Source organism: Malania oleifera, chromosome 8 (assembly GCF_029873635.1).
Source record: "Malania oleifera isolate guangnan ecotype guangnan chromosome 8, ASM2987363v1, whole genome shotgun sequence".
Lineage (NCBI taxonomy): Eukaryota > Viridiplantae > Streptophyta > Magnoliopsida > Santalales > Ximeniaceae > Malania > Malania oleifera.
The window spans coordinates 35,862,252-35,885,210 of NC_080424.1; the positions used below are offsets into that span (position 1 = coordinate 35,862,252).

At 36.7% G+C, this 22,959-nt stretch overlaps 1 protein-coding gene across 2 annotated transcripts in view; it reads left to right on the plus strand.

Moving 5' to 3' along the window:
- LOC131161888 (uncharacterized aarF domain-containing protein kinase At1g71810, chloroplastic) overlaps window positions 1–22,959 on the plus strand; it is a 137,547-nt gene that overhangs the window by 48,184 nt on the left and 66,404 nt on the right. For both annotated transcript variants that reach the window (XR_009138640.1, XM_058117903.1), the window contains exons 8-10: window positions 9,907–9,997; window positions 19,383–19,424; window positions 19,527–19,635. Coding sequence is in view for 1 of the 2 variants with exons in the window: in XM_058117903.1 (XP_057973886.1) it covers window positions 9,907–9,997; window positions 19,383–19,424; window positions 19,527–19,635 (242 nt within the window). In the remaining variant the exon portion in view is untranslated. The remainder of the gene's footprint in view (window positions 1–9,906; window positions 9,998–19,382; window positions 19,425–19,526; window positions 19,636–22,959) is intronic.

The window sequence follows — 22,959 nt, forward strand, 5'->3', positions numbered from 1 at the left end:
TTAAGTTTGTTTGTTTTTTTTTTTTCCTATAATTTTTAAAGACAGAGACACTATCTGACTCATAGTTACTAGAAAGCGCAAACACCTTAACGAACGACAAATTGGTATGATTGTTTTGAAACATGGTACATTTTCAATCTAGAAGGCTAAATCTATTGATCTAAAGTTTTAATTCAATATTCAACATATGAGATAATTTTTATTAGTTAAATGGAGAATTACACATTTTAATTCTAGTTTCATCATTACTTGTATATTTCACAAAAGAAAATCCTTTCTTGATTTAGAAACACCTCAACATCCTCTCCAAAATATATGGATGCCATTAGTACATGCACATTGCATGAATAAATTTCATCTACAACTATACATTCATATTAAGGAATAATCAACATTAAAAATATTGGTCCAACAGCCAAAAAAAAAATAGCACAATGGCCGTATAAATAAATGAAGTATCATCATTATAACGAAGTAACAGGCTTTTTTATTTTTTATTTTTTATTTTTTACTTTTTTTATTTTTAAATTTTATAAATAAAAAGATAGAGACACAGATAGTGAATGTCCGACTCATGGTTACTAGAAAGCACCAACACCATAGCGAACTACAAATTGGTACAAATGTTCTGAAACATGGTACCAATGTTTTAAAAGGCTTAATCGAGGCTTGCCTCAAGTTAAGGCATGCCTAAAACACCTTGAGGCTCAATCTAAAATAGCAAATTCCAAAAAGGCTAATGCATTACACACTAAGGCTTATGCATTTGAGCAAAATGCATGCCTTTTGTGCCTTTTTAGTTGAGGCTTATGCATTTTGGGTTGTGATTCTCAAGTTAGATTTGGCTAGAAAATTTTAAGTACATGCTTATATAAATGAATTTCATAATATGAGTTGATTTCTAAAACTCTTGAACCTAAAACTTTCCAAAATGAATGAGTTGTATCTTAGAACATGAAAATAATTTGAACTTTGTAATAGTATAGCTATCTCTTGTCATGATTTCCATCATGAATTCATGTTAGCAAATTTTGAGTGTGGCCAACAAGTTTGTGAAGTACGTTTAATTTTCTTTACATTATATGCATGCTTTTATTAATTTTTTTTTCATAAATTTTAAAATATATGTAATTAATTAAAAATTTTTTTTTATCTAAAAATAAAATTCTCAAACGGCCCAACGCCTTAAGGCTTACGCCTCGCCTCTTAAGGGTTAAAATGCTTACCCTTATGTGTTCGCCTTTTAAAACATTGCATGGTACATTTTCAACCTGAAATGCTAAATCTTATGATTCAAAGATTTAATTCAATATTCCGTTTGTATAAGATAGTTTTTAGTAGTTAAAGTGGAGAATTATCGCATTATAATTTTAGTTTCATCATTACTTATATATTTAAGGAAAGAAAATTGCTTCTTGATAAGTGTCTGCCAAAGGTGCTAGATTTGTTATTATTATTATTTTTATTAACTTCAGTTTAATTTGAGGACAAAAGGGAGGGAAAAAAATGCAGTGTTTTGGTCCCAAAAGTGTCCTCGATGTATCCTTGCTGTGTCCAGCTGTGTTGGACAAGGATAAAAAAAAAATATTTTCATTAATTTCAGACTTGTGTCCAAACACATCTTGGGTGTGTGTCAGTATGTGAATCTGTCGGATACTAACACTCTAGCCTCTTCTGGAATGTTGGTGATTCCTAGGTGGATATTGCTCCTCCATGATACTACCTTGTGTATTTTGTGCCTCGAGCATTCATTCCTCAGCTCATAGTCTGGTGTCTCCACATCTGTTCAAAGAAGTCTTTCATTTGTCACACAGGGTAGTTCTGAAAATCAGCCGGTAGCTGTGGTTCCTGCTGTGGTTTGAGTAATCCCGGTGATTCCTGCAGTGGTTTGAGATCTCTCATGTTTACAGCATATATATGCCCATTTTATTTTAATTAGAGCTCTCTGTTGCTCAAGTCTTGCAACCTAATCATTAGCCAACTAAAGCCTCCTTGTCCCCCTCCCCCTCACCCTGGGGGAAAAAAAAACTCTGAAAAAGAGAGAAAAAGAAGTTAGAGTTCATGCTGTGCAACCATGCCGATTGATGTTGAATTTGCTACTATTTGGGATGTTTTGCTCTTCCTGTAAGGGTTGGATGCCTTTTTTTTTTTTTCTCTCTTCTTTTTTTTCTAATGCAGTTGCCTTGTAGGAGATCTGTAAACTGCTGCTCTGAAAAATTAGTAGCCTTAAAGAGTAATGATTAAATATTACGAGGAAAAAAGTTCATGTGCCTTTTAATTAGATAGTTTAAAGGTTTATCCTATCTGCATTTCTATTACTATATATAGAAACGTGATCGATAGTGCTGTTGACCTGATCCATCTTTGGCCTTTCAAAGTTTCTTGCTTTTGAGATGTGAAAGGCCTTCACATGTGAGTGATGAACTTTATTTGATATTGTGCTTCTTGCTTGCTCTCTTTCTTAATATCTCACATCATATTATTTTATAATACTTGGGTCAGAATATTTCATTTCTGTTTAATAATTGGGTAAAATGAAAGACCTAAATACCCGTACTAACACTTATTACAAACCAAACTCTAACAATTAATAATAATGCTAAATGACTAAATAACCATTAACACTCCCCCTCAAGTTGGAGAATATATATCATATGCTCCTAACTTGTTACAAATATGTTTCACATGAGCACCTCCCAAGGCTTTGGTGAACACATCGAGAAGCTGAAACTTGGACTTCACATGAGTGGTTGTAATAAGCTTCTGTACGAGTTTCTCTCAAATAAAATGACAATCAACTTCAATGTGCTTTGTCTGCACATGGAAGACAGGGTTGGAGGCAATATGAATAGCAACTTGATTATCAAACATCAACTCCATAGGCTGAGAATGTGGAAAACCTAGTTCTTTCAACATGTTCTTCAGCCAAACAAGTTCACATGTAGTGTGCGCCATAGCCCTGTATTCTGACTTAGTGCTCGACCTGGCAACCACAGTTTGTTTCTTACTTTTCTAAGATACAAAATTACCATCGTTAAAGATACAATAGCCGATTGTGGATATTCGGTCGGAAGGTGACCCGACCCAATCTGCATTTATATAGCCCTGAATATGAGTGTGATCTCGATCTTGATATAAAAGACCTCTCCCTAGTGCACCTTTGAGATATCTCAAAATGTGAATTATTACATCCCAGTGACTTGTTCTTGGGGAATCGAGAAATTGACTCACAACATTTGTTGCAAAGGATATATCTGGTTGGGTGATTGTGAGATAATTCAACTTTCCAACAAGTCTCTTATACCAACCTGGGTTAGGCAACAAATCACCCATATCTGGCACTAAATTGCTATTGGGATCCATGGATGTATCAACAGGTTTGGTTCCCAATAGCCCCATCTCATCTAAAAGATCAATAACATACTTTCTCTATGACAATAAAGTTTCTGTACAAGATCTTGATGCTTCTATTCCCAAGAAGTACTTCAATGGTCCCAAATCCTTGGTCTGATACTTAATATGTAGGAAAAGATGTTGGTCATGGATGCCTCAATCATCATCACCAGTGATCACAATGTCATCCATGTACACAATAAGCAAAATCTTGCCAGATAGAGTATGACAATAAAAAACAGAGTGATCTACTGCATACTGATGAAGGCCAAACTCAAGTACTGTAGCTCTAAAACGGCCAAACCATGCCCTTTTCGATTTTTTTAATCCATACAATGATTTCTTAAGTTGACATAGTGATAATGACTCCCCTTGAGCAACAAACCCAGGTGTTTGCTCCATATATACCTCCTCATGAAGATCATCGTGTAGGAAAGCATTCGTCACATCTATCTGATATAGAGGCCAATGACAAGTGGTGGCTAAAGAAATGAACAAACGTACTCACGCAAGTTTAGTGAACGCAGAGAATGTCTCTCAATAATCCAAACCATACACCTGAGTATACCGCTTAGCAACAAGGTGGGCCTTCAAACGAGCCACAAAGCCATCAGGATTGATTTTCATAGTGTACACCCAGCGACGACCAACCAAAGACTTATCTAGAAGAAGAGGTACCAAAACCCAAGTATCATTATAATCTAGTGCACACATCTCTTCAACCATTACTGTCCTCCACCCATAATGGGATAGGACTTCAAAAATAGATTTAAGAAGAGCAACGGAAGAAAAAGTACTAATAAAACAGTAATAATAGGGTGACAAGAAATCATAAAAGATAAAATTAGAGATCAGATGTTGAGAACAAGTGCGTTTACCTTTTCGAACAGCAATTGGAGGATCAACGTCATGGGAAATAAGATCATCGGATGAGGGAGCTAGAGGCACATTAGTAGAAGCTGAAGGAGGCACTTCCCCTTTGAGTCACTGTGTGTATACCTGCAAATTGGGATGATCCAAACAGCGAGAAGGACTCAAACTGGATGAAGATATATGAGGATTGGGCATAGATACTAGGTTTGGATCTGGAAGGCAAGGCAAAGGAAGAGACTCATTAAGGTCAACAAAACTCAAGGAATCAGAGTCGTATGGTGTAGACTTAAAGAAGGTAACATCAACAGAGACAAAAAATCGATCTAAAGTAAGACTATAACATCGATATCCTTTTTAAATATCGGAATAGCCCAAAAAGATACATTTGATAGCATCGGGATCCAACTTATTCGTTCCTGGAGTTAACTAATGGACAAAGGACACACAACCAAATATACGAGGAGGAAGGGAAAGGAGGCTTAGGGAAGATAACTGAATATGGGATTTTGTTGCCAAGGACAGTGGATGGCATTTTATTGATGAGGGAGCAAGCTGTGAGCACAACATCACTCCAAAAAACTTTGGGAACATTCATTTGATACAATAGGGTACCAGTGACTTAAAGAATATGTCTATTTTTACGCTCTGCAATCCCATTTTGTTGTGGAGTGTGGGCACAAGAGGATTGATGGATCATACCAAAGCTAGTCATATAAGTACTGAATTGGGTACTGAAGTACTCCTTAGCATTATCACTACGAAGCATCCTGATTGGCATATCAAATTGAGTCCTTATTTGGGAACAAAAGGCACAAAAATACCAAACAAATCGAAACGATCTTTCATTATATATAACCATGTCATCCTAGAGTAGTCATCAACAAATGTAACAAAGTACCAAAACATCAACTTTGATGTGACACAACTAGGACCCCAAATATTAGAATGCACTAGCATGAAAGGACTAACCACTCGTTTGTTGACCTGGGAAGCAAAGGGTACATGATGATGCTTGCCCAATTGATGAGACTCACACTCAAGATTAGACACAGAACTTAATGTAGGAACCAGCTGTTTCAACTTGTCCAACGATGGATGACCAAGGCGACAATGGATTTGAAGTGGTGTAGCTGCGACTGTGCGGGCAATGGGTGGAGAAGGCAACTCAAAGTAGAAAAGTCCATGAGCCTCACGTCCTATGCCAATTGTCTTTCTCGTCTTTAGATCCTAAATAATCACAAAATCAGGAAAGAATGTGACAGACCAATTTAGTGACTTTGTAAGCTTACTAACTGACATGAGATTGAAAGGTGATTTAGGAATGTATAAAGCAGAAAAAAGAGATGGAAAGAGTAGGATTTACTGTTCCTATACCCTTAACAGCAATAGTGGACCCATCAGCAAGGGTAACTTGAGGTAGATTTTTACTATACTAGAGATCTGAAAAGAAGTTGGTTGTTCCCGTTATATGGTCAGTGACAGCAAAATCAATGACCCAAGGACTAATAGGAAGGATACCAGATGACATACAGACTGTAGGATTACCTTTCTGGACAATAGACACAATGTGAGAAGATGCTTGTTGAGATGACAGATATTGTAGAAACCTTGAATACTCCTCTGATATAGACACAGTACGCGGTTCACTCAAACAAGTGATTAACGAAGGAACCATACTTTTGGGATTTGCAAACTCCATTCCAACATTCACAAACCCAGACCAATGACCATAAAATTAATTGTTGGAACAAACAGAACAACCGAAAACAAGGTGACCAACCATGAACAAGTCACAAATAAATCAGTACAAGACTGCCACAGCACCAAGAAACTCAAGCATATCCCCAAGGAAGAAACTCACTGCACCGAAACAATTGGAGAAGTGAACCGCTGAAACTACCATGGAGAAATCACCAACTAGCTTATATAACACTGTCATAGCCTCACAAAAAAACAGCTTATGAGCACTGTCACTGCTCCAAGAAAGTCACCAATGACTGTTACTAACACTGAACAGCAACTGACGAATTACCATGAGTGCGTGGTTAAACAAAGATTGGATCTTTGGGTAACATACATGTCCAACAGCTTGATTTTTTGATATATGGAAGGAAATAGATCATTGACTCATAAAACACAGCAAATCCCACTGTTTCAGACCCAATAAACTCAATAACCATTGATAAACTGCTTCATGAAGCATTAAACAACCATTCCTTGGGTGCTGCACTTGATCAATTAAAAAATTTGAGATCTTTGGGCAAAAAACATCATGAAAAACTCCAAAAACATGTTAATAGAGAGATTGGATCACTGCTGGATCATTTCAGGTCAAAACCATGCCTGAAAGTGGCTTCACGTGCCGGCGCGTGTGGTTGGCCCTGGCAGCCTTTGTCCGGCGTGCGAGGGCATGTGGAACACTGCCTGGAGGTGGGATTTTAGTTGGGGTGGGGGGGGGGGGGGGTGGGGGGGAGGTCGTCAGTGTCTGTGGGTGACTATGGGGTTGGTTTTGATAAATCTATAGTTGATTTGTTGTTCTCGAACTGGCAGTGTCGCCCAGAAGATTCCGGCAACTGGTCTGGCTTTCTGCTGCTGCTGACTGTTTTCTAGGGTTATAGTATCACTGAAAAATCTTCTATGGTGATAGACATGCCGTGGGTTTTGGGTTTCAGGCTTCGGTTTGATGGTGGTGGTAACACTTAGGGTTTAGGTTTCAGAATCATGCTCTGATACGATGTTGAATAATTGGGTAAAATGGAAGACCTAAACTCAATGATAGGTCTCTCCCTCTATTTATAATATATGTCAAGTACAATGGGAATGACCATAATACCCCTACTAACTTACATTTATTACAAACCAAACTCTAACAATTAATAATAATGCTAAATGACTAAATAACCATTAACAATCTCATACATCTTGAATTGTAAATCTCCATCCGATGTCTCATATCCCATTTGTGCTTTGCACTAATCTTTCCCTTTTACTCCACAACTATTTTTTCCCTATATATTATGTGAGTGTTTATGTGTGTGTATGTGAAGCTTTTTTTGAATTTTTTTTTTTACCATTTTACCTTTAGTGTCTTTTGATAACCTGAATGCAGGGCAACCTCCCATATGTATAAGTAAGGTTGTGTACATTATGCCTTTTGGAGACTAGCAGACTGCAATGCGGCATGGGAGCCTTGTCCATTGGCTGTTCTTTAAATTCTTATCTTGTTAAAAGCCATCCAGAATGTGTTTGTGAGGCACATCCCAAGAACATAACAAGACTTGAAATCATGGTTTTAAAACCCGGACCGGTGATCAGCCCAGTGATGGCATTGCATTGGTCTAACTGGCCGGATTGGAGACTTGAAATCATGGTGTTAAAACCCGGATTGGTGATCAGCCCAGTGATGGCATTGCATTGGTCTAATCGGCCGGATTGGAGGGTCAACCGGTGGTAGATATATATATATATATATATATATATATATATATATGAATGCATATATTTATGTATGTATTTTACAATGATAGTAACATTCATTAGAGATAACATTGTAAAAAATGTTGGTTATAATCATTTGTTAACTAATTACAATATAACAATTACTAAAAATAATTTTGGTTAAATATATATTTTTTATTTTTCTAAAATAATCTTAAAACTTATGAGTTATTTTTATTATTAGTCAAATAAATATTAGAAGGCAGAGAGAATAGTATGATTTAATTAATGTTTATTATCAAAAGGTGAACAATTAAATTTAATATATGTGCATTACTAATCATGTAATAATTTACTTTTTATGCATACATACTACATATGACAGTAGCGGCTAGTGAGATGTGGCCCAGTGGTAGTAGGCAGCTGTATGTAAGAGTTCCCAGGTTCAAGCCTTCTTAGAAGCATCATAGCATCTTTTTCATGTTTTTTATAAAGAGGGGGATGATGGAGGAGAGATGGGTTCACCCGCCAATGACTCTGGTTCAAACCGGTTCAAGTCAGTTACGACCAAGTCAGCCTGGTCAACACAGGTTTAACACAAATCCAGTTTCTGGATGCTGACTGGACTAGGTGACTGGTTCTGGTCAAACTGGTTTGGACCGGCCAGTCCGGTCTGGGTTTTAAAACAATGCTTAAAATGATTAACTCTTCTGCCCTTTTTAAGGATATTATTCTCTTTCATACCACATTCCCTTAAGTGTGCAATAATGAAGACATGATAAGTTACTGCTCCACCTAAAAGATTAAACTGGGGTAGTTCTTGATTGACCAAGGATATTATTCTCTTTCATACCACATTCCCTTAAGCGTGCAATAATGAAGACATGGTAAGTTATTGATCCACCTAAATGATTAAGCTGGGGTAGTTGTTGACTGACAATGTATATCAAACCTCAGCACTCTCTGCACATGTTTCCTAATTGTAAGTGGAGGGGTAAAAACAGTCAATAAATAACACCCAGTAATGGGAAATAAGATAATTTTTAATAAAGAGATGATATATGTGGGCAGTAAGAACTGAAACACGGGTCTTCCTTGTTAGTAACCATGGATCTCAGACCATGTTAAGTCTCCTCTCTATCTAAAAACTTAGCTGTTATGTTGTTAGTGGACAAAGTATATCAAGCCTTAATTGAAGACCAATGTGCCTCGTTGCAACAAATCTTTAATATGAGATTCAGCATAAATTGTTTTTTTAAAAAAAAAGTCAAGCACGGGTCTGGGACACATGCTCCTTAATAATTGTATTGTAAAGCTAAGCTGAATTACCACTCTTATATTCAGTTTTTCTGCCTCTTTTCTCTTCCTCTGTTTATTAATAGCAAGCCTAGACATAATGGTAAGGGTGTTACACAAGCAAATATAGTGCTAACTGCTGATTAATGTCAATATTTATTTGTTCATAGTTCTCTCAAAATCCCTAGTATATTCCATTTGCTATTAATTTCAAGTCATGGACAGAATCGCTTCAAATGTGAAGCTATCTGAGTTAAGGCTGCTTACACCATTCCCTCCCTGAGCCTGTGATATTGCATGGGGTTTTGTGCACAAGTGTTGCATTCATTTATCCTTTTAGTATTCATTACCTTTTATGTAAGCTCTGTTCATCTTCTAATATTCTACTCGCCCGTCTCCCCATATCTTTCTGTCCACTTGGGCCTGATAGTTACCTTTGCATGTTGAGATTTGAATTTAATTTATCCAAATATGTCGAGCATTAATCTCAAAAATTATATTTCTTGTCCTTTGGAGCTTTGTTACACTGCCAATGTGAAAATCTTCTTGTGTAACTTTAATTTCCTTTTTCTTTTTACCGGTGATATATGGACCTTCTTTCATATGTGCAAAATATCTAGCAACTAATAACTAATTAAAAAATCTACCCTTGTTTGTATCTTCTTGGTGCTCACGCCAAGTATCACTAATATAATGGATGCTTGAAAATTTTGTCTGAAATACAATTGCAGATATTGAGATTGTCTACAGTGCAGTTCGTTGTGGGATTGGAATTTTTCCCTGGTTTTTCTTGTACAAATTATTATAGATCAGTATATTACTGTAGTCTACAATGATCAGCCATTTTTATATCTTATGTTCTTTTGTTGGGTAGTTGCTAATATTATCTACTCTTTTTTAAAGCAGACAGTTATATGGCAGTCTACAAGATGTTTTGGTTCCTGAAATGTATGTGGAACAAACAACTCGTAAGGTCCTTGTTATGGATTGGGTGGAGGTATTTGCTGTTTCATTTTGTCTGTTCTTACTAGCATATCATTGTTACTCTATGGTAATTTTGGACCATATTCTATAGAAAGAATGACTGCTAATGACAAGATGGCCCCAGTTTTGTGTGGCATTTGCTCAGTGATTTTTAGAGCAGATAAATATAGGGCTAACTTAAACATTGGATATTCTTCTCCTTCTCCGCCTCCTCCTCTTCTTCTTCTTGGGCTTTTTATTTCCCAGAAGGCACTACCATCTGCTTTTGTGGGGTAAGTTATAGGGTTCCACCTCAGGGCTTTCAATTTTCGGTAGAATTGTTTCTCAAGTGATGCAGGGGCAGCATCAAGGTTCTTCAGCCATGGGAGAATTTAGAAAAAATAGAAGAGAGGAAGGAAAGGGAAGGGAGGGGAGAGAAGATACTAGGGGGGAACTCACGTTTAATTCAACAAATCAAATTCATCAACAACTGCCTACATCATGGCTTTCACACACGATTTGTAAGAAAGCCTCTAAACACATGAAATTACACACATACCCCTAAAACTACATTGCATTACAAACTTACCCCTAGAATACATAATTACTACAAAGAAGCCCCTAGCATAAATAATCCTAATACAAGCAAACTACACACACATGCTTAAACAACTAAACCATTCATCCTATTCTTTGACATAGGCCTCCTAATTGGGTCAAAATGATCCATCCAAATAGCCGTTTCTTGTCCTACATCAATTCCCTCCTTTTGAGAAGAACTCGACTCCGTCAAGTTGGGGAAAGTACCCAAGGAGTCCATCACCATGAATAGAGTCATCTCGTTTCATAAGAAAGGAACCAGTAGTATGCTTCAATTTGGTGAGTGGAAGAATTTGTGATGTCATCAACTTATGCTTCTCGTTGTCAATGCAGAGTGAATAAGAATTCTCATATCCATCATGCTTAACCTTCTTATCAAATAACGATGGTCAGCCCAAAAGGATATGACAATTTTTGAAAGGATATCACATTGCATGTCTCCATAATGGAACCAATCTTGAAAGTCAGTATGCAGCGATCATGGACCTTTAAGTTGGTATTATTCACGCATGCAGTTTTGTATGGCTTGGTATGAGGCTCAAGTTCCATGGTTTGAAATCGCGGTTGCGGGTAAAGTCTCGTAACGGTCGAGGGAAACATGGGTGTTACGTAACGGAAAGCGGGCGTAATGGCCGTGAACTTTTTTCACGCATGCACAACCATGTCAAAATAAAAATGAAAAAAGCATGAAATTCATTAATACATGATTTTTAATGAATTTTGCAGGCTTTCATTCAACCTACAAATGCTTTTTAATAGGCATTATGATTTTTATATTAATTTTAGTGCGCTGTTTACTAAAAAAGGCATATTTTTTTATAGTTTGCATTACTTTAATGGGTAAAAAGATGTAAAAATGTAATTAAAATGAAGAATCAATTAATTAAAGAATAAAATGGTACATAATTAATTAATTAGCTAATTACATAACAATATTACATAAATGATGGATTAAATTTAAACTTTAAGTTAATAACGATTAAAATTTTAGGTGATTTATACATATAAACAACAACAACAAAACCAAGCCTTAGTCCCCCTAAGTGGGGTCTGGCTATATGAATAATTTTTCGCCAATTTATGTGATCATGGACTATTTCTTTTGATAGATTCAAGGATATTAAATCCTTACTCAATATCTCTTCTCTAGTTATTTTAGGTGTATCCCTGCCCCTTCTATTGCCTCCCACAGTAACTAAGTCACTCTTCCTCACACGTGCACTATGTGGCATACATTGCAAGTGTTCATAACATCTGAGTCGTCCCTCCCTTATCTTATCTTCTATAGGAGTTACACCTAACTTACTACGGATATGTTCATTCCTTAATTTATCTTTCAATGTTTTACCACTCATCCATCTAAGCATTCTCATCTCAGCAATTTCTACTTTTTGGATATTATGTTTCTTCGTCACCCAACATTCTGATCCATATAGCATTGCTGGTCTTATAGCTGTCCTATAAAACTTCCTTTTCAATTTTAAGGTTATTCTATGATCACAGAGCGCACTTGAAGCACTTTTCCATTTTACCCAACCTACTTTAACTCTGTGCATTACATCATCTTCAATTTCTCCTTTAGCATGCATATTAGATCCAAGGTATTGAAATCTTTAAGTGCTATTTATTTCTTCATCATCAAGTTTAACTTTGCTCCCAATATTCCTCCTATCATTACTAAAATTACATTTCATATATTCTGTCTTATTTTTACTTATCCTAAAGCCTCTAGATTCCAAAACTTCTCTCCATAATTCTAAGTCCGCCTCTACTTCATCCCTAGTTTCATCAATTAGTACAATATCATCTGCAAACAACATACACCATGGAACCTCTTTTTGAATACTCTCAATCAATTGGTCTTATTAAAGCAAAAAGATAAGGACTCAAAGTAGATCCTTGATGCACACCTATGGTGATTGGAAATTCTCTAGTTTCTCCATCTATAGTCCTTACGCTAGTCATTACTCCGTCGGACATATCCTTAATGACATCGGTGTACCTACTACACACCATTTTTTTCTAAAACCCACCATAGAACTTCCCTAGGTATCCTATCATATGATTTCTTAAGGTCAATAAAAATCATATGCAAGTCTCTCTTCTTTTCCCTAAACTTTTCCATTAATCTTCTTAAAAGATAAATAGCTTCTGTGGTAGATCTCCCAGGCATAAAACCAAATTGATTTTCTGAGACCTTCGTTTCTAACCTTAATCTTTGTTCAACTACCCTTTCCCATAGTTTCATCGTATGACTCATAAGTTTAATTCCACGTTAATTATTACAATTTTGAATATCTCCATTATTTTTGTATATAGGTATTAAAATGCTTTTCCTCCATTCATCTGACATTTTCTTAGTTTTTACAATTGTATTAAATAAATTAGTTAACCAAATAATTCCGTTATCACCTAAGCATTTCCAAACTTCAATTGGGATGTATTCTTGTCCCATAGCTTTTCCGTTTTTCATCTTTTTTAGTGCGAACTTAATTTCGTTAACCCTATTTTTGCGAATAAATCTCATATGTTTAGTCTTTTCCTTATTTGACAATTCTAAGTTTAAGCCTTCTATTTGGTTTTCATTAAACAACTTACTAAAGTAACTTAGCCATCTTTCTTTAATGTTTTCGTCCTTAACCAAGACAATATCATCCTCACTTTTTATACGTTTTACATTTCCTAAGTCCTTACTCTTCCTTTCACTAACTTTAGCTAGTTTAAATATATCTCTTTCCCCTTCTTTTGTACCTAATCTATCATACAAACTATTAAATGATGTATATTTAGCTTTACTAATGGCCTTTTTTGCATCTTTTCTTGCCTCCTTTTATTTTTCAAAGTTATCTTTGTTTCTATATTTTTGCCACGTTTTATAACAAATTATTTTTGTCTTTATGATTTTTTGTACATGTTTATCCCACCACCAACTCTTTTTGCTATTCGAAAATCTTCCCTTTGATTCACCTACAATATCTTTTGCTATTTTTTAATAGAGCTGGCTAATCTATCCAAAGAGTATTTGTATCTGTCCCATCCTCTATGACCCAATCCCCATCTTTAATCATTTTATCTTTAAATTTTATTATATTTTCTCCTTTTAGGTTCCACCATCTAGTTCTCTTATACTGGTTTATTTTATCTTTCTTTTCCCATTTTTTACTACATATGTCTAACACTAAGACTCTATGTTGTGTGATTAGGCTTTCACCTGTGATAACTTTACAATCCTTGCATGATAAACGATCTACCCTCCTAGTTAAAAAAAAATCTATTTGACTTCTATTTTGTCCACTTTTAAAGGTTATTAAGTGTTCTTCTCTCTTCTTAAAGCAAGTATTCATTATACCAAAATCATATGACATAGTGAAGTCTAAGATCATCTCCCCAGACTCATTTTTGTCTCCATATCCATATCCTCTATGTATCCTCTCATAATTTTTATTATCTCTTTCAATGTGTCCATTCAGATCTCCTCCTATAAATATTTTCTCAGCCCTTGGTTTGCCTTGTATAATACTATCCATATCTTCCCAAAATTGTCTCTTAAGATTTTCTGCTAACTCGACTTGAGGAGCATAAACACTAATGATATTTATTATCTCTTGACCTACTATCATCTTGATTTTTATAATTCTATCCCCTACTCTAGTTACATTCGCAACGCTATCTTTTAAGTTTTTGTCTATAATAATGCCTACTCCATTCTTATGGTTTTCTTTTTTTTTTTTTCAGTACCAAAGAAAAATATAAGAATGGAGTAGGCATTATTATAGACAAAAACTTAAAAGATAGCGCTGTGGATGTAAGTAGGGTAGTGGATGGAATTATAAAAATCAAGATGATATTAGGACAAGGGATAATAAATATCATTAGTGCTTATGCTCCTCAAGTCGGCTTAGCAGAAAAATTTAAGAGACAATTTTGAGAAGATATGGATAGTATTATACAAGGCATTCTAGGGACTGAGAATTTACAATTTATATAATACAATAATTTATATTACAATTTACAATTTAAATAAATAAATATGGAATTGTAAATCTTACAATTTAATTATTTAAATGGTAGTGTACTTGAACTTGAGTCACATAAGAGTTGAGACTTGACTAATTGTGTAGAAATTATAATTTATTGTAAATTGTAGATCTAATATTAAATTATTAATTGTCAAGGTATTAAAAAAAATAAATATGTAGAATATTAGTTAATAATTTTTTACTAAATATGTACTCTAAGTTTTTAAGTTCTAACTCTAGTCTAAGTAACTTTATAAATTTTATTTTAATAATTTTATACTTATTTTTTATTTTAATTAATATTTCTACTTATACAATCATTTACAAATTTACATACTAATTAAATAATAAATATAAAGTATTAATTAAAATTATAAAACAAACTAAATTATTAATTTATAATAAATTAGTAATTTACATTTGCAAGTAGGTAGAAGTCTAGAAGAAGTGAAGAGTGAAGAAACAAATATACCTTACTCAGTTACCTATTACCCACTCTTGACTCCTGAGCCCTGATGGAAGCTGCAAGAGAGCTGCTGCAGCTGCAATCTGCAAGCCTCTAAAATCTGGAGGAATCGAAGGCTTCAAATGGAGGAATCAAAGGCTTTGAAGATTCGAAGCTGATTTTTGGGTTCTCACGCTGGACGAAGGTGACGAATGACGAAGAGGGAAAAATCGAACACCTTCAAAGGCAAAAATCGAAGCTGATTTTGGGGATTTTGAAGCTTCAGATCAGTAGATCGAAGCTGTACGAAGGAGACAAAGAGTGATTCGAGTGAAAGAGGGAACTCAGCTTGTGGAGCACAACAAATCGAAGGCTTCAAAGCAGCTTTTCGGTTCTTTAGAGGCTTCAAATGAGGAGATCTAAGCTAGATGATGGAGAAACACACAAAATGGAGCAGATTCAAGGAGATAAGGAAGGTATGCATGAAGTAGTGTAAGGGGCTGTCGGCCGTAACGTGTCGTAACGGACGTTACGTGCCATAACATTAGTGTAACGGCTGTTACGGGCCGTTACGATTCCGTAATGGCCGTTAACCCATGTGAATTTCCTGCTTACCGCTAATGCAGCCTGTAACGATATCGTCAACCTGATTTTCCATTACGTAACTGCCGTTATTTATAACCAAAGTACAAAGTTGTTTTTGGCTTTTCAATTGAGGTTGAAAATGTTGGTCTACCTCCAATCCTCTATATCTTTAACCTTGTGGGAAAGAGAGCATATGTTGAAAGCATGAAACAAGTTTTCAAACTGCCTACATCATTTAAGTCACATGGAATTTCTGTTTCAGCTTCAACTACTTGAGTATCATCATCATCTTCTTCTTTTTCCGTAAAAGCCATGAATTGATTAGGACATTTTGCAGCTCAATGTCCAAAACCTTGACATTTAAAGCATTTGAGTGATGGTATGCTTTTAGAAGTTGTTCTAGCATGCTCAGGAGTCCTCAAAGAGGTATTAGTCTGAACACCTTTACCCAATTGCTCAATTGTGTTCTCTCGTACAACTCCACTAGTACTCTTCTTAAACTGAAGGACTGATGTAACTCTAGGAGGATCGTATTGAATGTCCTCCTCAATCTTAGTGGCAACCTCTGTTGCCTCCCCAACTGTAATGAGACTACATGCAGCGAGTTTGGAGGCAATAGCTGGCTTCAACCCCCTTCTGTACAAAGCTATCATAACATCCTCTTTCCATTCTATATTGGCACGAGTAGCCAATTTGAGCAGTTCCCTTCAATTTTGATTCACCAAATTTGAGCAGTTCCCTTCAATTTTGATTCAGCAAAGTACAACTGTCTACCATCATTCATGTCTTACGATCGGAAATACTACTCCAAAGAATACACCCAATCATCAAATTCATCAAGAGAACCATGACCATTAAAATCTGAGACTTCTAGTTTAATTCCCTTACTCAAATGATTATGTCGGCCTTCACGAAACTCAAAAGCATGAGGGACAACAGCTCTTGCACAGTTTTGTTTGGTAGGAAATTCCATGGGTCTTCTTAACACTGCAACTTTGGTTGTTAGCCTATTCAAAGCGCCAGTAGTCTCCAAAGCCTTTTCCATATTTCGTACCCTACCGAATAACAATTCTGCCTTTGCAGACAATTCAACATTGGTCACCATGATGCAATTATATGAAGCAAATCACAAACTTCGCTTTCAATTATTTAAGAACAATCTTCAAGTCACCTTTAATCTTTTGAATATCACGCTGAAATGAAACAAATTCACTAGCAAAATTCACAAATGCAGCTAAAAAACCTGATTTTTGATGCTGGCAGCGGCAATTTCAGGGTTTCATGCCAAATTTATCTTGCTTGTTTGCAATGTGTTGTCCAAAACAAAATATCTCCTTGCAGGACAAAATATCGTGGAGCAAATCCAAAATTTTGTGGCTGAAGCAAATTTTCATGAGACTGGAAATTGTAGAAAACTGTGGAAGTTTCCCAGTTGCAGGTTTCCGGCGCATGGGGTCTGTGCGCTGCTGGTGAGGCCCCTCCGGTGATGAAAATTTGGTTGAGGGGAGATCAGGGGATGAGGAGTTGATTGGTGTTGGCGGTGTGTTAAGAAACTCACCAAAAGTAAGGGATTCAAGGGGGGGGTGACGGTTGGAATCTTTTTCCCCGGCGCATGAGCCTGTTCTGGTGATCAGAAGGTGACGAAATTATAGGGCTGTCAGGGTGTTCTGTCTTTGATGGTGTGGGTGGTGTTGCAGGATGGTGGTTGGAAAGTGGTGTTCAAAGAAATGGGGACACGGCTGAAATTTCAGAAAAAAAAGTTCAGAAATTGCCTTTCGGTAGTTTTTTTTTTTTTCAATACTGAAATTTCAGAACAGAGATGATGGGATGAGAGAATAACAAAGAGGGGGGAATTAAGGAGAGAATGGGAAGAAGAAGAAGAAGAAGAAGAGGAAGAACAGAGAGAAGGGGAGGATTAATGCAGAACAGAGAGCAAGAGAACAGAAAGCTAGAGAACAAGAAGAGACAAAAAAAAAAAAGAATCAGCAGATAGGGAGTGAGAAGTTACAGAACAAAGGAGAGAAGGAAAGAAGAAGAAGAAGAAGAGAAGGAGAAGAAGCAGCAGCAGAGGGAGATAAAAGTTGCAGAACAGTGAGGGGAGGAAGAAGGGAAGAGTGGGAAGAAGAAGATTGAAAGGAAAAGATGGGGGATTTGAAATCGAATAAAGAGATCATGGTAGTGCTCTGATACCAAATGATGCAGGGGCAGCATCAAGGTTCTTCAGTCATGGGAGAATTTAGAAGAAATAAAAGAGAGGAAGGAAAGGGAAGGGAGGAGAGAGGAGATACTGGGAGGGAACTCATGTTCTATTCAACAATTCAAATTCATCAACTGCCTACATCATGGCTTTCACACACTATTTACAAGAAAGGCTCTATAAACACATGAAATTACATGCATACCCCTAAAACTACATTGCATTACAAACATACCCCTAGAATACACAATTACTACAAACAAGCCCCCAACATAAATAATCCTAATACAAGCAAACTACACACACATACTTAAACAACTAACTAACTAAGCAAATTTGGGTTTCAGACCCAATAAACCGTTCACCCTAGTCGTTGACATAGGCCTCCTAATTGGGTTGAAATGATCCATTCACATTCTCAAGCATCATATTTCCACTTTTGTTCTTTTTTCTCCAAGATATTTCCCTAAATATACGAAACTGGTCAACAAAAGCTCTTTTTCAGCTACCAATTCTGCTTGCGGACCTAGTCACTTCTCAAATACTATGTATCTGCTCTGACTATTTTTTATTTTTCAAAATAAAATTTTGAAAATAGGACAGTTCACAGTTATCTTTTTTTTGCCAATCCATTTATAGTTGTCTTGCACAATTTCTTTTGCCTATTTCCGTGAAAAAAAATTACAAATATTTACTTTGCATAAAACTAACCATGGTTTTAAAACCTGAACTAGTGGCCAACCCAGTGAAGGTATCAGTTCAGTCAGATCGGTGGGTCAAACCAGTGGTCAAATCGCTGATGTCAGCATGATAAATTACATATATGTTAGTTTTTACCATAAAAATAATATTACACTGGTTCCATATAAAAATATAATTCCATATAAGCAATAATATTTTGCAAAAAATGTTTCATTAAAGTCAACATATATTAGTGAACTAAGTAAGAAAGAAAAAATTATATATATTTATATATATAAATTTTCACATCCATTTAATTTAATTTGAAGTTTGAAACACTTTTTTCTTATTCTTATAAAAAGAAGTTCTTTAAATTTATTGTATTTTTAGTCCAAAATAAAGTAATGTGGGCTTTGGGTGTTTGTGTGTTAGTATATTATTACACGTACTAATTATTTCTAAATAAACTCAAAAGTAACTGTTGGCATGTTGGTGTAAGCTGGAGTGCACTGTGCCCAGGACCTGTGTTCAAATCCCATGCTTCACCTATCAACATGTGTATACTTTTTTCCCAAAAGCAAGAGGCTGGTTAACATGCCTTCAAACCCAGTTCAGATTGGTTTGGTATGAGGCAGCCGGGTCACTTTGGTTAACTTCAAATCTGGTTCTGGGATGCTGAACCCGGGGGGTTTAAAAACCATGAAACTAACTTTTATAGGGTTCAGATCATGATTGACAATGGCAGAAGAAAATTTTTAGGGATGAGTCTGTTTTAGGTGTTTAGATTTCATTTGTGTGGGCCCTTCTCAAAGATTTTTTTTTTTTTCTAGATGTAACCTTGTCATGCATGTAGTCAATTTTTTACTCATGTTCTGTTCTTATGGTTGTGTAGGGCCAGAAGTTGTCTGAAGTGAAGGATCTTTACTTGGTGGAGGTAAGACTCACTGCAATAATGAATAATGTGGTTATCACCTATGGAGCCTTTATTGTTTTGCATAACCACTCAAACATAGTTTTACCTTCTGGTGTTGTACAGGTTGGAGTTTACTGCTCGTTTAACCAACTTCTAGAATATGGGTTCTATCATGCAGATCCGCATCCTGGAAACCTTCTTCGCACATATGATGGCAAACTAGCTTATTTAGGTAAGTGTGGTTAACTCTTTTATTCTTTTAGATTATTTTGAAGTATTATACACACATGCGCACACACACACACACACACACACACACACACACACACACAAATATATGTATATGTGTGCGCGTGTGTGTGGCTATCATATCATATGAATATTTCTGATTGGAAGCTTATAGTGTACACAGCATATTATACAGTTCCTTATTTACATTCTTATTGCTACTGTTGAAAAGTGTCTTGATAAGATGTGGGTATAAAGCACATATGTTGTGCCAATTTTTATCTCCAAAACAACAGCTTCCTCTCCATGTGCAACCTAGAGAAGACAGAGCTTGGGAGACGCTTGATGGCCTCCTAGGGTCCTTGCCAATGCTCAAACCAGAGTGGTCTTAATACACAAGGAGGTTTTAGGGTGGAGAGGATCATACCTCCTTTTCCCAAGGAGAAAATGAATATTTATATGGGCCTTGTCACCTTGAATTCCAGCCGCTACCCGTTCTCGAGGTCAAGATGAACATGTTGCCTCAGGTGAAGGGAGTAGTAGCTGATGATCTTGCATGGCCTTCCGTAGATGGCAACATGACATGTGGCCTAGTGGGATTATGATTATAGCATATAGCTCAACTTGGCTATAGGGCATGGCCCTATGGGGCTGATAACATAGGAGATAGCCCATGAGGGCTAATAGAAAACCAGTATAGCCAAATTGATCTTCATATGGCCCCGCAGGGCAGAGATCAGGTGAAGGGAGTAGTAGCTGATGATCTTGCATGGCCTTCTGTTGATGGCAACATGACATGTGGTCTAGTGTGATTGTGATTATAGCATATCACACAAGAAGGCTGTAGGGCATGGCCCTATGAGGCTGATAACATGGGAGATAACTCATGAGGGCTAATAGAAAACCAATATAGCCAAATTGATCTTCATATGGCCCCACAGGGAAGATAATATGATATATGGTCTGATTGTGCTAATAGAAAACTGGATCCGATCTAAAATTCTAGTACGTGGCCCAATGGGGCTAATAGAAATCTGATATCATTTGGTCCATTAGGGCTGACATGAAAACATAGAACATGGTCAATGGGGCTAATAGAAATCTAATATAACATGAGCTGCGAGAGCTGATCTAAAAATATAGAACATGGGCTAGAAATTGGACACCACATGTTTCACTGGGCTAATAGAAAATTGATAGAGCAAAATTGATCTTTGTATGGCCTCTTGGTGCTTGCCTCCTTTGGTCTTGTGGGGCTAAGGTCTTGGTCTTCATAGCCTTATCAGGCTTCCCCCTTTTCGTGCAACAGTGCTGTTGTATATGTCTTCACAGGCCCATAGGGTTTGTCATTCACGATCCTATGGGGCTTGCCTCTTCCTCCCCCATCCTTGAAATAGGGCTAGGTCATAGTCTTCACGGCCCCATAAAGCTTGGTCTTCATGGTCCTGTAGAGCTTACATTTTTTGTTTGCACTGTAGGGTTGGTCTTCATGGCCCTTAGGACTTGGTATTCACGGCCACATAAGACTTGCCTCTTTTCGCCCCATAGGGCTAATGCCTTAGTCTTCATTGTGCTGTAGGACTTGATCTTGATGGCCTCGTAGGACTTGCCTCTTTGCCATATTGGGCTGAGGTATTGGTCTTCACAGCCACATAGGGCTTGGTATTCATCTCCTCATAGGGAATGACTCTTTTCGCCCCGTGGGACTTGCCTCTTTGCCATATTGGGCTGAGGTATTGGTCTTCACAGCCACATAGGGCTTGGTATTCATCTCCTCATAGGGAATGCCTCTTTTCGTCCCGTGGGGCTGAGGCCTTCTCTTCTGCATATGGTTCCCAGTGACTAAATATGTATCCATGGTTACACTTGTTGAATATAGAATTGTGGTTGCTGGAGATAGCATAGTTGAAGTCCAATTTATAGTAATTCAAGCTATATAATTCCCGTAGGAAATATGATTTTTACCAAAGAAACGAATCATCTAGATTGAGCTGAATAATAAATCCAATGATTGCATAGATCTCTGCTTTAACCATGAACTGGCTTGAGTTCCAATCGAAAAAATAAAAATAAAAAATGAACTCGCTTGAGAAATAATATTGATAGTTGAATTGTGAGGTTTGAGCTTGGTGAATGGCTTTTGAAGCATTTATAGACCGTGGAGACAATTGGTTTGGTGGATCCATTGTCAATATGCTAGCCAGATAGCCATGTTGTGGCTGCACCAGACCACTGCAGGGGATAACTAACTGTCGTGCTAATAAAAAGAGTTATAATGGACATCTTCTTTTGACATAATACTTGGGAGTTTGAGTCTGCTAAAATATGATTCCATGATATTTTCAACTTGACTTGAATAAAGATGCAATGGTGAGAATGTCTCTTGATTGGATGACGGGGGTTGCATGGAACATTTTTTTGAAAGGAATGCTCAAGATTGGGAGTTAGAAAGGATTGCTGATTTCATTTAACTGCTTGTAATGAAATATCTGTGCTAGTCTAATCAAGATGAATCCAAAGCTAAAAGTGTGGCAAGAGTGGTCAGTACAAGGTTGGCTCATTTTATAAGAAGCTGAACAAACAGAATCTTGATGCTGCCAGAATAAACTTCCTTTGGGAGGCTATCTGGAAAACTGTTACCCTGACCAAAGTTTACTTCTTTGGTTGGAAAGAGGGGGGAAAGTTCTGGTGGACCTTTTTTTTTTTTTAAACCCTTTTTTGATCTTTCTGTGTATGTGTAAAGAAGCTGCTGAATCAGTGGATCATATTCTGCTGTATTGCCTTTGCGCTGAACTTTTGAAATTTGGCTATTGCTGAACCTTTGGAATTTGGCTATTGCTCTGGTTAGCCAAACATGGGCTGCAGCTGAAAATCTGGACAAACAAAAATCTGCTTGGACAGGCATCCAATCAGGTGCAGGCAGGAAAAGGGCTGTCTTTTCGGTTGTGTGAAGTGAGAGAGATAGATGAGCCTATGAAGGAACAAATACATCTTTTACACTTATTAAAGATAGATGGCTTTGTTGTCTAATAATCTGGTTTAATGTCTTGTACATTTTTGGTCGATATACGATCTTGGACATTTCAGATACCCTGTCAAACAGGTGATTCTTTTCTGTTTCCTTCTGTTTCTTTCTCGTCTTCTTCCATTTTCTTTCCGCTTCTACTAGGGTAGCCCTCATTTGGTTCCTTTTGATGAATTCTCTCTTTTACTGGTATTAGATATTGCTATGTACTAAGATCTACAATGTCCTTAGCATTCTGTTCTTGGGCCATAGCTATCTTCTTTAGAAGATTATACATGCTGTTCTAATCTGTCCAAAGTCCAG